Raw genomic sequence first — 17,132 nt, 5'->3', positions numbered from 1 at the left:
AAGGACATTTTGGAACAGGTAACTCCTCTTTCAAGGATGACTGAAATTCAGTGTAAGGACATGTGGCTCACAAAAAGTGGAGTAAATATACTTAGGGAAAGAGTGAGAAAAAATACTGCAATAAAGGAGATGGGATAGCCTAACTAGAACTTCAGTGCTAATACTATGCCAACAAGCAGTTATATGATGTTTGTCGTGGAAATAAGAAACCTCATTTGACCATGTTATGTGCTCATGATGATGTTTGCAATGTTGTGGGCATTTTAATCAACTCCCACAGAATTAACTGCTGAGCACAGAACAAATTCTGAGAAAGTGATGGCCCCTCTCTCCCTTCCAATCCAAGCACCAGTAGGAATAAGCAGACAGGTAGTAGGGACCAAGGAATAAGGTGCAATACAAGGTAACGTGACAGGTCAACCACCACCATTACTGGTGGTCTTCATGCAAAAGAGAGCTACACTTTAAATCACACCAGAGCCCAAATCAACAAGACTGCAATTGAAAAGCAAACCCGCTTCTGGACTTCAGAAGAATTCTAGAAGTCAAGAGGGTGCAGGAAGCAAAGAACCAGACAAATACAAGGTGTCAAAACTTGGATTTAATACAACAGGTAACCAAATAGAAGGTTCAAAGGTGCCATGTTCATTTTCTGTATATATTTGCACACAAATGCGCAACAACTAAAATGTACACACACTTCCTAGTAGTGGCTCTTGCCCTGAAATGAGGAAAAAAGGAAAAAAGAGAAAGGAATTAAAGAAAAACATGGGAAAAAACTTACTAAGTTTTATAATCATCACAAAGTTGAGCTTCACTTTCACAAAGAGGACAAAAAGAACCCATGAAATATTGAAGCTGAAAACTCTGCAGAATACAACAACCCCAAGGTTTGGGTTTCACCTATGTTAACTTCTGTACAGAAATTATCCTGAGAAATTATCAAGCATCATGCAGGAGTTGGGAGCATGTAAAGATAACTGTTCCTTCTGATCATAAAATTTATAAATATCTACAGTTCCTACACAAGTTCTTCCAAATTTTTTTACGTTCTAAAGCTGAAATAGATTTTTCCTCATTAACTATGTCAATTTTTACAATCTGTAAAAAGAGGATCCCAAAAAGAGCCATTTCAAATCTACTTTTAAGATATTTTAACCAACAATTTTTAGTTAAAATGTGGCAACTCAAAATTCCAAATTTGAAACGTGTCTGTTTTTTTCTTCTGTCCCCAAGGGAGAACCAACAATAAACTGGGAACAAAGCTAGACATTTGGCAGGGATTCTACAGCAAAACTTGGACGGCATCTAAGAGAATCCCCTAGGGAAGTGCAGGTATGCATGAAGAGCTGGTATTTTGAAATGAACTCTTGTATTTCTCTAGAAACCATGCTCACATGAAGGAACGTGAAAACTCAGCCAAACTTTGTATATTCAGTGCTTGAAGCAGCTGTGTACCTCTGCACAGAAACTACGTAAGAATGGGACTTCCCTAAGCAAAAATCAACAGAAAAATGGTGAGACACAGGCAACTCCAGAACAGCAACTTGCCTTCTTAAGTAGGCAAACACAGCACACAGTGATTACAAAACCAGAAATATGCCTGGCAGGCCACTCAAATACATGTCCTAGAGTTTTTCTCTCTTGTAATTCTATTTTCAAAGTGGAGAGCAGCTTCTTGCTTTTTTTTAACTACATTCATTCTGATTCTATCAGCTGCTACATGCTAATGTGCTCCACAGGCTTCTCTCCTGTAGTTCCTAACAGTGCTGAAAACATCTGAGGCATGACAAGAAATCCTGCAACCTTGTGATCTCCGATCAGTTCTTAACTACAGCAGCATCCACACGTCCAGTGCATAATGTGTCAAAGGATAAAAATAAATTTACATCATTAAGCCATGTCATTTTCTATAATCATCACAGGATTAAAAAGTGCCTGGGATATGCAAAAAGGTGGAAGTTTACAAATAATAGGATGCATCAAGAAAGGATTTTATGTAGGAGAAAATTTCCTTCAATGCAGCTTTCTCACCCAAATATCTTTTTTCCCTCTAGACGTAAAACTCATTAACTGTTCAAATTGGATTTGACTCAAGTTACACTGTTTTTGGTACTAAGTCAGCTGGAGTTCAACTAATGTAAAACAATCCAGGTCTGGAGCCAAAAATTCAGATGTGTTCACCTTCAGCATTAGTTCTTTAATCAGAGGAAAAGGGCTTTCAGCCCCTTTTAGTCAGTAAACTAAATCTGTTCTCCTTTTTCTTCAATCTCTTAATCCTGCCTTTTATTGTGCTTTTTTCAGGAATAAATAAATAATGAATGTTAATGGCAATGAAGAATAAAATCAGTATTCTTTACAGTGCACTATGGCTAATTATACTGTTAAGGCATATTAGCTTCCCAGTAAAGTAACCGTATTATTTTATTTCTAATGTCAAATTATATTAAAAGGAAACACAATTAAACCTTTTTAGCATTCAGCTCTGCTATCTTCCTCAGAAGTGCAAGTAAGATTCCCTGACAATACAAAAATTGTTAGTCATAAAATCTAACAGTGGAAAATAACACCTATCTCATTTCTGTCCTGTTCTTCCAAAACCACACACCAATTTTGCTGGAACAACTGACAGCAGCATGTCATTAACACCTTTACACCCTGCCAGGAATCTCATGGAATAACTAAACACAAAAAAATGTTACTATGGAATGGAAAAGGCCCAAATCAAACAGAGCTTGAGGTAATAGCAAAAGAGTTGACCAACTGTTCATCACCAGTGAGTAGATATTTTTAAAGAAACTCAGTAGCAGTTACAGTGAACCTGGGACAACTTTGTCACTTCCTGTGGGCAGACTTTGTAGTCTTATTATTCCTTCTTGTCATCTCCTGCTCCACACATTCCTCCAGACAGAATCAAGATCCACTAACAATACAGTAGATACTGACTGAGTGATCTACTACTTCAATATATCTAAAACTGTTCTCACGATTACTGAACACAAAATACTGCTTCTTTGCTAGATCCTACACTTGCTGATAAATTCCAGGTAAGCACAGGAATGCACAGCCTTGGGATGCTTCAGGCATCCTCTAAATCAGGAGATGCAAGGGCTTAACAAGGTCATGCAGATACTACTGACAAACTCTCCCAGACTAGAATGTTCAGATCATTCTTCCTTCAGAGGCACTTAAAAGGTATGTCATTTTCTTCTTCTGGTCAACAGGAGAAAAATCCTTAGTCAGGCTCCAAAATCCCAAACAACTGCCTCCTTTTTTTTTTTTTTCTGTTTAAAAACAAGTAATTTGGGGTGTGTACTGTTTGCTGTCTCAGGTCTTACTCCATAGGGAGTTAAACAAGATCCATGTTTTCATATATTTGTCATGTTCTGGAAAGTTGTTGTTTTTAACTGAAAAATGGTTTGTTTGTTTTTCCCTCCTGAAACTTCCTGCTTCAAAGCTGGACCTTCCAGAAAAAGGACTGTGACAATATGGGACAAAAATTCCCATCATACCATGTCAGGATTCAAAATAAGGTAACCTGTACCTGAATGACCCAGTGACCAAGCATAACCTCATCTGTAGCACAAAGAATTAAGCAAAGATACATATTTTCTGATGAGAGCTGGACTTTATGAGGGTGAAGCAGATCAGTACTCCATAATCTGTCTGTTCTGGCTCTATGTGGACAGTTCCTGCACACATCACCACCTCCTGCTGCCGTGACATTTAGTAACCTAGCAGACCGAACTCTCAGATTCAATGGTGGTACTCAAGTGCTCTTATGGCATCCCCACAATAAATATCACGCTGCTCAGGACAGGCCTTGCAAATGTCTCTAGGAACATACACAACTACCCAGCAGGATGATGCCACTACAAGATGGAAATTATAAAAATTACTGTAGAGCGCAGAACAGCAGCAGTGTTCTAAACACAGTCCCACATCAATTTGTACTAGCAACACACTGCAACATAACAGCAATGTTTCACTGCCTTAAGGCATGCAGTTCACCTCAGCACCTCTGAGTGCTATGTATTTGTTTTCCACAAAAACACACTGCACAGCTCCTGAAGCCTGTTAATTCTGCATCATCAATATCACTTTCTGTCTCACACCCTGAAGTTAGTCTAGTGAATGAGACACATTGTCTTGATACACTGCCATGTCTTTTTTCACTGCTGTCAAGTTGTTGGATGCAAGGCATGGCCCATGGCCTCTCTTTTTCCCTCCAGAGATGCCAGATGAAATGTCAGCTTTAAAACTAAACAAGCAGTAGTACTTGAGGCAGTAGCAAGGACAGAAGAGACATAAGGCTGATAGATGACAACACTAAGGACAAACTAGACAGTAAGTGGGACAAAAAAAACCTTGAAAAAAATCCTGTTGTAAATACTAAGCCAACAGTTACTTCAAAGCTGAAGGAAAAACAGGTGACCACAGATACCAAGAGAAGCAGAACAAACCAGGTATTTAGAGGGGGTGGGCAGTAAAAAGATCAGCTTATTAGCTCATCCATGTATCTCACAGCTCTGACCAGTGTGTGAATCATTGCAGGACCCTCGATGTTACTGTAGGATTTAAGCGTCCACCAGCTCAGCTTGAGGAAGCCAGGCTGACTTAGCTCTGTGCCACGGGGCTAAACCAACCTGCACAAGTGCAATCACCACAGATCAGCCACTGTAAACACATCCTAACTTGGGCACTCAAGTCCTGACTGGCCAACTAAGCAATGTTCCAAAGCCAGGTTATACAGTGCCATGGAATGTTTTGTTAATACAATAGGTGCTGGCTTAAGCAGCCACATGTCAGCACAAGGATAGCAAGTGCATAATCACAAACCCATTTTTAGGGAGGTCTCTAATAGCTGTTCCCCATGGCACGTGGCAAAAGATGGAAGGAAAAATCAAATTAGAAACCTTTATGTGGGAAAAATCACAACCAGTTGCGAATGAACTAAACTACCTACCTCTGAGGCAATGAGATATAGAGATAGATAGATAGACAGATAGACACTCTTTACAATGAACAAAGAGAAAAAGGTATGCTTGGGGCCTAGCTTGTATCATCCTAAACTAGACATATAAACAGGTCAGAGGTCTACAAAGGGAGCAATGGGAATCATCTCAGATGAAAAAATGTGCTACAAAGGCATCTGAGGGCACATTACAGCAATATCAGTGCCTGTGTGTCTGTTTTCTGTCATGAACATGAAAATTAAGCACTATACAGTTATTAATACCACCACAACATGGGTAAGAAATAGAAGATCTCCGATTTGTATTGGAAAAGGAAAACTGGAGTGCCTACATAATGGAAGGGAAATTTGTGCTTTTATCCAAATCTGCTTCCGAGGAGGGCAGATTCTCAGCTCTTCTAAGCTCAGATGGCACCATTTTGTTTGAATGGAGCATGGAACAGGGGGTCTAGATTACCAGCTGGTTTGCAAAGGTCTCAGAGCTACTGTTTCTGGAGTTCCTTCCTCTCTTACCTACTTTTCTGTCCTACATTTTCCATTATTCAAATAGTTGGTTTTAAAAAGCAAATAACAGTATTGCCTGAAAATCTACTAAGTATCAGCTCCTATGAAAAGCCTTATTTCTAGAATGACTGACTTTTCCAAAAGCCGCTTCTTCCAGCTTATTTTATATGAAATCTAAAATTATATACACTGGGATATGGGCAATAAATGACTTTCTATCAACAGCAACTTCTCATCAGGGGTTGAAAATACTATTACCCCTTTTCTCTTGACATGCAGTTGCTTTCCCAACCTACAAAACAAGGTATTCTATTACATTTTCAAAATATCGGTCAGAGACAGTGTTAAGAGACTTGACCCAAAACAACTTGCAGAACTGGTTTGCCAGCAACCTGTACCCCCTCTCCTGTCCTTACAGGTAGTGGCAGGAAATTGTTCCTGCACCACATCTGCCTGGTGCAGGTAGCAGAAGCTAAAGCTGTCCAGAGAAGAAATACTTCAACTAACCAGTTCTTCTCTGCATTTCATGGCATACCTGCATCTCTTTTGCATCCTTTTAATTTAGGCTTGTAATTGAGCTCTCTGAAATAAATTGTCAAGTCTCTTTGGTGTCAGGTATAAACTGTCAGGAATGGGAAACAGTGATACAAAAGACAATTTTAATAAATAGGATAAAGGCTGAGAGAATAGGTCATGAAAAGAGCTCAAGTGACAGTATGTCTCATAAAAACTCCTCCAGTCTGATATCCTGTCTGCAGAAGCAGCCTTTAGAGCATGCTTAAGAAAGATAGTAAGGAATGTGGCAAATACAATAATCCTTCCTCAAACAGTCAGCAGATTAGAGACTATTAATTGTCACAGGGCTTAAGGGAACAAGTGAGAACAGGGCTCCATGGTACTGATGCAGCATAAAGGGCTGGGTAAACCATCTGCTGCTCACCAGCACATTTGACACTGGGAGAGATATCTCTGTTTAGCAAACTATTACAATAAATGGTTTCTGTAATGTGACAGTGTCCTGAATCTCACACAATCCAACCCAGACAGACCTTCCTCTCAGTGGAGACTATAGATATTGACTTGGGAGAATAATACTTAAATCCTAAAAGAGAGCAATTCGCACCATGGAGTTAATCAGAAAACTTTAAAGACGCCACTTATTTTGGAAAACTCATTTAGCTAGTACTTCTCCATCCCACTTTTCCAAATAGCCTGCTGTCATCTCCCATGTAGGAATGATGGTTAACAACAAAAGAGCCATCATTCTGAGGCTGACCAGAGGCTAATCTTCCCCTGTCTGGCCAACGCTTCAAGCAAGAAGAGAAAATCAGGGGGATTACGGAATACAGGTGCATATGGCATTGCCCTCTCAGCCTTTGCCTATTGAAGTCTTGCAGAGGCAATTATGCAGCCAGACTAAGAAAGTTCAACAAATATGCATACACTTACTATCTGCATTGGTCTAATCCCTTTTAGGGTGACAAGCTCATTTGGCTCAATTCCACAAACACACAAGCTGATACAAATTAACATGGAGAACATTTCTTCATAAGAAATGAACCAGACCCCGCTGTGTATCTGTCTTCCTTACAAGGAAATGCTATGCTGAGCAAGAACAAAGGCAGATGCTAAGGAATAAGGACAGCTATCACTTGAGTATACAACTGTCACAGGGAGCACCAAATTGCCATTCTCGTCTGCAGGGAATCCTGGTTTACACCGCTGGTCTGGAGGACATTCAAAGAGCAATGGAAGAGCATGGAAGAGCATGAAAGCAAACCTGTAATCTCAGGGTACCACAGGCGTTAATTAACCTGGCTGCAAGCCAAACCATTGGCATCAAAATCCGCTTATCTGGGAGCTGCACGTTTCAGCATTTCTGCAGACACTACTATGTACAGAGGCACTGCACCACACAGGGATAGCAGGCTACCCCAAAACAAGAAAAAGAGGCAGAAATGGAGGAACGCTGAAAATGATTACAGTTCAATCAGAAGATCTGTTAGTAGCTGGAAAAAACACGTTATTTGAAGAAATTGTACATCTGAATAAAGCAGGGATTGCATCAAGAATGTTATAAAAACAACTTTGGGAAAATAAGCATGAACAGTATCTACTGAGAATACACCACAGTGTGCTGAAGCCAGACAATGAAACAGTTCAAGTAAAGGCATTTGTCTCTGAAGAGGAATTGTTTTTCTACATACCTGTCCAGTCTCCTACTACTTTTAGGTGGACCCCAAACGTTGCTTTGGTATCTGTAGGGCACTAAAAATATTAAATATATTAAGCACCACTTCTGAGTAACAAATAATAACAAAATGCATTCAAAATACAGTTGTTAAGACAGAACCCAGTGCAAATAGGTCATTCCTGAGCAGCCTCACCAGCAGCTGTACTCTTTAAAAAGCAAGTCTATCACCAATACAGTTGGGGAAGCCAAGCATACATTCAGACTTAACCATTTCTTCTGGTCCCAGAGGAGTCTGGATGCTTGCTTGGGGGTGTGATTTGGAACAGCCACTTCACTAAGGAGTACTTAGCAAGATCATAGAATAATAGAATGGAAATACTCCTCTACTATTGACAAATCATTCAAAATCAGGAACTGCCCCACCAATCTTAAGGCATTTGAGAGACTTTTGCTTTTGAGTGTCAAGGCCCATGTTTTCAAGCTGATCATTCTCATACAACTGATGCCTTCTAAATGGAAGCTGAGATTTTGCTGCACTTCACAAGAGCTTACAGTTTGCAAAGGAAAAGCACCAGATTGCATGGTGCATCATAAAAATCACTTTGCAGCCACCATTCTCTCACTCTACATATTTGCCCTCACCTCAGGGCTATTGATTGTCACTACCAACACAGGAATGTTATCACTTACAATCTTATCCACATCATGTATCTAAAAACCTCCAGCCAAGCACTAAGGAGCGCCCTCAGTTTCATTCCTTGCTAGCTAGAGGGACATTTCAAATGCACTGCCTGCACAGCCAGTATACCAAACGATTGCTCACATAAACAGGACAAGCAACTATCACTCAAGAAAAGATTCTTCACTTTCCTTCTATAAACCAACACCACTGGTTTCCTTTTTGATAACAGATATTACTCCTGAGTTTTGATCCCTTCCTTAGAAGCTGTTAATGGTCAATCCAAGCTCTATCATGAAACCAATACCCAACATATGATGCTCTGTCCCTTTTCTTATTTTTTCTACTACTAAAGACAGACAGAAATTCTGAAGGAAGGCCTTAAATTCAAGGAACATATCTATATTATAAATAAAAGGGGCCCAGGTAGAAAATCCATGCGCCAAAAATGTGCCAAGCGTATGAAGACATTTCTTGGCTCTGTTCTGGACCTTTGCCATTAGCGTTCCCAAGAAAATCTGTTCTGGACAGTGTGAAACCACTGACCTCAGGGCTGAGAATCAGTGCCTATCAGTTCTGTATTTAGCAGCAGACACAGGTAAAAGGTTAGTATTTTCCCTATTTTGGCAAACCTAAACAGGGAATACAAAGTCCCGGCTCATCACTCCATTTTCCTGAGGGGGAAGAGCAATCTTTTTACAACTACTGATTACTAGACAGACTTATATGTAACTCCTTATCATCTTTCAAGTTTTTCTATAAAAATGAGCTACAGAAACCCACAGTCCCAAATATTTCAGCAAGTCTTAGCCTTCAAAGAATAGCAGCATCAAGAGGGAGGAATGCAGACAAACTTCACACAAGGCCAGTGTTTTCTATGTCTTGTTGTAGTATCTTTCAACAAAAATATCAAGACTAATTCTCCATATAAAAGCAGGTAAGCAGCCTCTCAGGTGGGAAGTTGTACACTGGCACCAAAAAGGTCTGTTCTCCTGGAGGCTTCTGTAGGGTTTATTTTTCACTCTGGACTGCCCCAGGGCTCTCTGTGTTTCACAGGACACTGACTGATTTTCTTAGTCCAAATATCCACAGTCCCAGTTCAGCACATCTTTTATAAAATCATTTGTAATTCCCTACTTCCATGAAGTTAATGTCAGAATACCTCTTGTCTCCAGCCAGAAGAGGCTCAAACCTGTTATACTTTACATCACCCCATGACTAACTCTTTTCTGCACTACCCTGAAAAGTTATCCAATAAAAATGTGATTTATTTCTCTTTAGACCTTAGGAAACCTATTTTGGTACTTCTAACTGAGTATGAGAGATCCTCATAGAGGTCTGGAAAAATCTCATTGTGCTGCTAAATCTTACCAGAAGAAACATGCCAATCTGGGCTACATGGAGTGAATTTCCTCCAGTTTAAAAGAGAGAAAGAACGTAGGTGATCCAGCAAAGGGCCACCGAAGCAGTGAGAGGATTGGGCAACCTGACATTCAAAGAGGGGTCAATATGGGAATGTGTTTGGGTAACCCAAAGAGGAGAAGGTTTGGGGAGATGTCTGACTTCCAATAACTAAAAAAACAGCTATAGAGAAGATGAAGACGCTCTCTCCCTTCAGCACCGTGCAACCCGAGGGGATACAAACTTTGACAAAACAACAGTCCAGGAGCACAAGTTATTTCAGGGGAAATTTCATCTGGGTATAAGAGAAGTGTTCTGCATCATAGCATAGGCGGCCAGGGAAATGGTACCATTTCTCCTGCTAATTCAGCTTCACACGACCCTGAAAAATCTAATCTACAGCCTTTGCACCAGAAGGTTGAACCAGATGACCTCCACAGGCCTCTTCTGACTTTCAGACTTTCCTATGTGCCTATAATTTTAACTTTGAAATTTGTATTTATATGTTTTTAGTGCACAGAACACTTATTTTACCTCTTTCATTTCTGTAAACACAGTTAAGACTCCAAACACTGGCTTCTTCCAGACTGTTGGAGAATATATTCCAGAAGCTTAAGAAATATTCAAAGACAGTTTTTCAGAAGTTTAATCATGAAAGTGGGTAAATTTTCCTGTGTTATTAACAGACCACTGGGAATGTGTAATGAAGTACAATGATATATTCTCTTCTATATTTAACCTTCATGAAATCACAGAATCATATGATAGCTGAGACTAGAATGCACCTCTGGAGATTGGCTACATCAATCCCCCTGCAAGAGCAGGGTCTGCAACAGCAGGTGGCCCAGGAGAGTTTTCAGTTGTGCTTTGAATGCCTCCAAGGATGGATGCTCCACAGCCTATCTGGACAACCTGTGCCACCCTCAGAGAAACAGTGGGGTTTCTCTGAGGTCCAGATGAAACTTCCTGTAAATCAGTTTGTGTTGTCCTGTCACTGGGTGCCTCTGAGGAGACTAACTCTGTTTTCTTCACTTGTCCCTCAGTTTAGCTGTCTCAGCTTCTCCTCATATTCAGAGATGCTCCAGTTCCTTAATCATCCTCATGACTCTTTGTGCTTCATAACATCCATGTCTCTCCTGCACTGGGAAGCCCAGAACTGGACACAGAGCCCCAAATCTGTCACTGATTGGAGAAGGCTCACTTCTCTCCATCTGCTGGTGACATCCTGTCTCGTACAGCCCAGGAAGCTGCTGGCTCTCTCTGCTGCAAGGGCACATTGTGGGTTCAGGGTCACCTCGGGGTTCACCAGGACTCCCTGGCCACTCTCTGCTGAGCTCCTTTCCAGGCAGACAATTCCCATCACGCACCTGGGGTTATTGACTAAATAAAGGTGTGCCAAAGTGGCATCTGGAATGCATCCTGCCCTCTCTGAAGCGGTGAACAAAAACAAAATTATTTTGGAACTGTGTTTTGGCAAACACCATTTGGATTTCCCCCTTCTGCTCTTAATCTGGGAGCCCTAGGAAACAATCCACTGTGCTATGTTGAGGGTTACATGCAGCCCCTTACTTTTCCTTTATTGCCCAGTACACTGCCCAGTGGAAAAGTATAAAGATTAGTCAATCTTAAAACAAACAAACAAAAAAAACCCCCACAACTTTATCTTAGGCCCTTTTCCTTAAATCAACCTTGTTTTCCAAAAAGGGAAATCACTAACTTGAATAGACTGTAATGAGAAGGGAGAGTAGACATCGTTAAACTAAAGGTCACAAGTGCTTTTCAGTAGTTCTTCCCACATTTTGAACTTGTTTGCCACACTCATTTGATTAAAATGCTATGATACACAAATTAACTATTGCAGATACTGAAATTACATGAAGTAATGTTCACCTTATTCTAACCTCAAGTGATCTACACGTTTAACAAGTGAAAGATTTTACGGGTATGAATGTCTACATTTATCAGGTTATCTGCCTGCATTTGGCCCTTCTCCAAAAACAACTGGAAGCAAAGGAATCCTGTTAAATTTAATAGAGCTGTGCAGATTTACACCCTCAGAGAAACCAAAGTATGTTCTTAGCATTAAGTAAGATGGAAGACTTTCCTCAGTTTACAATGCCAATTTTTGTATATATTTTCACATTCAACAAAATTAGTATTTTACATGTAGGCAAAATTTAGAGAATACAAGTTGATCTACATCATGATAAAAGAACAACTTTCCATATATTTTTTCCTTTTTTGCTTCAAGCTAAGTCGGAATACAAATGCAAGTTATCACACAGGGATTTTGCAACAATCCCTGGAGAACTTTATGCTTATAAACCACCAAATTAATTACATTCACCAGTAACTGCAGCTCTACTATCTGTCTCTATGTCAAGATTTAGATGGTAATTTTAATAAACTGAATAATTTAATTCATAATGCACTACTAGAATAATACATACTTGAAATGCATTTTATTTAATAATTTTATATTGTGATAAAAGTTCTCTGTTGTCCTCTGCCTTGCTTTTATATGAATGCAAAGTGAGCAAACTAATTACTGTTAGATCACAGCAGTTCTATTTTATAGCCACTGTATAATGGCCCCAAGTTGCACCAGGGGAGATTTAGATGGGGTATTAGGAAAAATTTCTTCACCAAAACAGTGGTCAAGCATTGGAACAGGCTGTCTGAGGAAGTGGTGGAGTGACCATCCCTGGAAGCGTTCAAAAGACGTGCAGATGTGGTGCTTAGGGACCTGGGTTAGTGGTGGACATGGCAGTGCTGGGTTAGATCTTTTCCAACCTATGTGACTCTATGATTCTATACCAGCACAATCATCTGCTCCAGGTGATGAGCAGTGGAGAAATCTGTGCATGAGAGCCCAGCATAAAGCAACTGAAAACTATGTTATGAACATCTGTGCTTCTAGCTCAGAGTACCCTGAATATTTAACATCACTGTTTATGTACTCCTAGTCAAAAATCCTGTCCAGAACAAGAAACAAGACAAAAATTACTGAAGCTATTTTAATGTTATTAAATACTATTCAGTATTTTAAAATACTCTTTTTAGGCCTTGGGGTGCAGGCAGTGGGGTGAGACAACATCAAACTAGCAAGAAAATAAAAAGTTAATTCCTAAATGCTTCCAGTTCTTCTGTGCACCTCTACCATAAGAACTGTGAAGCCTCTTTACAGAGGTGTTAAGTTTTGGTTACTGGCTATCACAGAAACACTAATGCATGCACCAGGATAACACTGAGGAATATCTGTGATCAGAAGAAAGGAGATGAAAGGGATGCCCAAGTTACATACCCCTAGTGGCTCTGCAAAGAAAGCTCCTCACAGGTTCCAGTGGAGATACTGCTCTCAAGTAAACTGCAACACAGTACACATCACCTTCTGTGTTTGGTGCTGCAGTAGGTGGCCTGAACAGTGCACAAAATTACAAAGAAGATCTGTGCTACAGCTGGAAGAACAAAGTGTCTGATTGGGGGAATTAAGAAGCTTGTTGTGGGATTTGTTTACATAAAAGGAAACTGCTTTAAAGAAGCCTTTTACTTTGTGGAAAAATCCATTATATGGATTTGCAGATATTCTGGCAGGGACTGCAAACAGTGCAGAGACCCTGTTCCCATGTTCCTGCCTGCCAGGGTGAACCAGCTGCACTGCAAACCCTGATTCATCAGTCCATCCTTGCTCCAGACTCAATGAACTCTTATCTAAACCAAGAGAAACATATTAGGGACTTGGCATGTTTGGAAGAGAGGCAGAAGTGAGGGGGGAAAAAAAGAAGAACTAAACACAACCAATGTATTTTTCCTCCTTTAAAAGGGAAAAAAAAAAAAAAAAGAGAAAAAAAGAAATAAAAGGTTTTCAACTGTCAACTGACAAGAAAATGTGAACCTTGGAAGCTCAGTAAGATGCAGCTTGTCTGGTTTCATACAGAACTGCTATAAGCATTCCTAAAATGATTCATTCTGACATTAGAAAATGGAGAGGAGTAATGATAAACACAGGCATGCTATATAAAGGTAGCCAAAAAATAGTAGCTAGACTTCAGTCTGACTCATAGGAGGTGAACTCTGTAACACTGGGCTATCCCTGCTTTAACTAATTAATCACGTAAGAAGCAAATTTCAGAGGAAAAAAAAGTTACTACGTGGAGTTATTCTTTAAAACATATTTCTGCCTTAAAGGCTTGGAGATTTTTTAAAATGTCCCTGTTTGTTTCTGTTTCATGTTATTTTATGGATTGGATTTTGGTTAAAAGCTTTTCCTGTTAGAGACTTGGCCTTACAGCTATCCTAATTTAACTGGCAGACATGATATCATAACATCTTGAATGTGGGGAAATCCTAACCATGGAGCATGATTTAAGTATCAAGGGTGCCTGGATGATCAAGGCAAGACCACCATGCCTCAAATATCCATGGCTTCAGCCAGAGCCCTTCCATGGTAGGGCCAACTCCCAGCAAGCAGCTCAGCAAGCAGCTGCAGAAACATATCCCAAACACTTTTCACTTTCCATTGCCATATACTCCTTTCTGTACAACCTCAGACACCTGCAGTCTAGCTAGCGGAAAAAACACACCATAACACTGCAGGATGCATCACTGGGCAGCTGCAGTTCCAAGAAGGATCATTCTGGTCATCTGGGGTCTAACTTCCTCTGTAACACAAACTACAAACCCACACCCACAAATTCCCAAGAGTCAGTAAGTTCAGCATTTGCTAATTCACTCCCTGCAATCTCGGTTGTTACGTTACTCTCAGTGTTAAAAAAAAAAAAAAAAAAAAATCTTTGTTTTCTTTAGGTCTCAATCTATGAGATTCCTATCCATACAATCTATTTGGTCCTTGATTTCACTACGGCACCACAAGAAAACACAGATTTTTAATGTAATGTTGTCTTAGGATTGTAAATAGACCGATAGTTGTAAAATATATACAATATTGCATAAAATAAATAAATTGCTGAATATATAATACAAATTTTTTTTATTTGTTTTCTAGCAGGTCTGTATTAGTCCAACTGCTACTCTATTGCTGCTATGGATGCACTACAAAGGTACACTTTTAGAGACTAATCAGCATTTCTCTTCCTCTGCAGCTCAACCAAGGCATAAAAACTTGCTGACTACCCTTTCACCCCAGCAGGCACGTTACACATCACAGAGTCACAGAATGCTCAAGTTGGAAGGAACCCATAGGGATCATCAAGTCCAATTCTCTATAACAGAGTAAATAAAAATGTTTCAATGCTAGCAATATTCAGCCTATATAATTTATGCATCTGAAGTTGCTGGCTCAGAGGAAAAAAAAAAACAAATCACAACAATTCAAGATGCTCAGGATGCAAGCCTTTGTACCTAGAGGAATAAAAAGCAGAAGAACAATGCTTCTGCCCAAAGCTGCCTCTCCAAGTCCTCCAAAGGTACACAGACACATTGCCAAGCAACGCTGCATGGAGCTGACAAACACAGGACAAGGAAACTGAACAGCACAAAAGGTCCCATCATCCCCAAGCAAAACTATAGGCCACCTCCAGACTCATGCTAACTGGCTCCCCGTGGTGTGAGGCACTCATGGAAAGAGCCATCAAAGGGTCAATACGTTTTCCAGTCAGATCACCACCACCTTGAGGAACCCTGAGTCCCTCTGAACTCCCCTACCAGCACACACTGTGTTTTGCCAGGCTAAAGCAGAGAGCCCCACCAGCCAGATGGTCTTAATTTTACGACAGCAAGATGCAAGGCCCTGACTTTCCTCTAATATGTTGTCCACATGTTAACTGTACTCATGCTTAAAGCTTGTGCCCTGGTTTTGTTCTTGTTGTTTGTCTGGGGAGAGGGTGTTGTGGGGTTTGTTTGTTTTTTTATTTTGATGTTCTCCTGCAGTTCCTAGACCTTGCTCTAACCTGACTTAGCAGCTAAACTAGAAGCATTATCTAAATGGGAGAAAACACATTTCTCTGCTAAATTCAATAGATGCTTATTATGTATTGTAAATTTACTTTCATCGAATCAAAAAACTCCAAATCCTGCTTATTAGAGGGATCTTCCACCTTCTGTTTATCTGCTGAAGAAGAATTTGGGATTTAGTGAACTTGAATGTAAAAATTTCTGTGTTCCCTTCATCCAAAAGGGTCAGATTTGAAAGTTTAAGTAAAAGTCAGGGTTTACGTAGGGTTTTTATACAGACCCCACAACTGTTAATCCCCAACCCAAACAAACAAGTCTAAGGAAATACTAAAGACATCTGCAATATTAATCTATTCTATTTTTGTTTTACTTAAATTCTTCATCAAACAGCTGCTAGATATTCTACTTCTGTGAGGAGCAGACAAGCTCTAGGGATTTCTTTAGTTTGCCAGCAAGATACTTCACCATTTCCCTAAACGCTCTGCAAATCATCTCATAAAGACAAGTTTCATAACTATTTGCACAAGATATTTAACAAATCTTATTAGAATGTCATCATGTTAGATTTTGTTTTTATTGTATTTATCTGACAGTGTGAACTTAGCTCTTGATGTCCTTACATACTTTTTACTCAGGCAACCTTCCAACAATTTCTCCATTTTTTTTATGAAGTATTTCAGAATTTGGCCCCTAGGCTTTTCCTGTTGTGGATAGTTTATTTCTTAAGTTTACAGTGCAGGGCACATGTTTCTCCATCATCTCCTTATGCAGAACAGAATTTCTTGCTTAAAAGAAGCCTAGAGCTAAAACTTCTCTGCTAGACTGTTACAATCTTCACTGATTTTAAATGAACCCTGGATTATCCAGGGATAAAGACAACTCTGGGTCTAAAAAACACTGGTTTTCTCTAACAAAAGCAAATGTGCTATTTTTGATGTTGTTTATACTCATGTATTATTTGTTGAGACATTTCTGACAAGCAGTCGGGCCCAAAAACATAAAATGTGCAGATCAGGGTCACCACCTTCTAATCCCATCATGTCTAAATCCAGATACCAAATGGACTTAAACACAGGTGCAGAGGTAACGAGGAAAACTCAATCTACAAAAAAAAAAAAAATACAAACCTAAACAAAACCCTTAGAGGTAGAAAATCTGTGATTAAGTAATAGTTCTGAGACTCTTAGGCAAATTATATAACTTGTCATGTGCTTTCATAAACCTCTTCCAGATAATTCTTCTACCTACTCTGAGATGGTTAATGGATTTAAGAGTTTCTCTGCCTGGGAGTCAATATTACTTTACTAATTTGTATACTAATCAAGAAAGTATTCTTCCTCAATAATATATATTTGGATTTGAGTGGATCTGAGTATCTGCATATGCAAACTTATCCTCTCCTAAAAACTCAGCTTTGACTTGTTAAAAAATGCACACATACCATCCTCCCTCTGGAGTTTTCTTAC

The 17,132-nt window shown here is 39.7% G+C and overlaps 1 protein-coding gene across 5 annotated transcripts in view; it reads right to left on the bottom strand.

Annotated features, from left to right (window-relative positions):
* NOX4 (NADPH oxidase 4) overlaps positions 1 to 17,132 on the bottom strand; it is a 116,580-nt gene that overhangs the window by 64,682 nt on the left and 34,766 nt on the right. For all 5 annotated transcript variants that reach the window (XR_011150978.1, XR_011150979.1, XM_069015593.1 and 2 more), the window contains one exon: positions 7,687 to 7,747. Coding sequence is in view for 3 of the 5 variants with exons in the window: in XM_069015593.1 (XP_068871694.1) it covers positions 7,687 to 7,747 (61 nt within the window). In the remaining 2 variants the exon portion in view is untranslated. The remainder of the gene's footprint in view (positions 1 to 7,686; positions 7,748 to 17,132) is intronic.

Source organism: Aphelocoma coerulescens, chromosome 1 (genome assembly GCF_041296385.1).
Source record: "Aphelocoma coerulescens isolate FSJ_1873_10779 chromosome 1, UR_Acoe_1.0, whole genome shotgun sequence".
In the NCBI taxonomy this organism is placed as follows: Eukaryota; Metazoa; Chordata; class Aves; order Passeriformes; family Corvidae; genus Aphelocoma; species Aphelocoma coerulescens.
The sequence above is the reverse complement of the archived record's forward strand: the minus strand, read 5'-3'. Positions and strand labels throughout refer to the sequence as shown.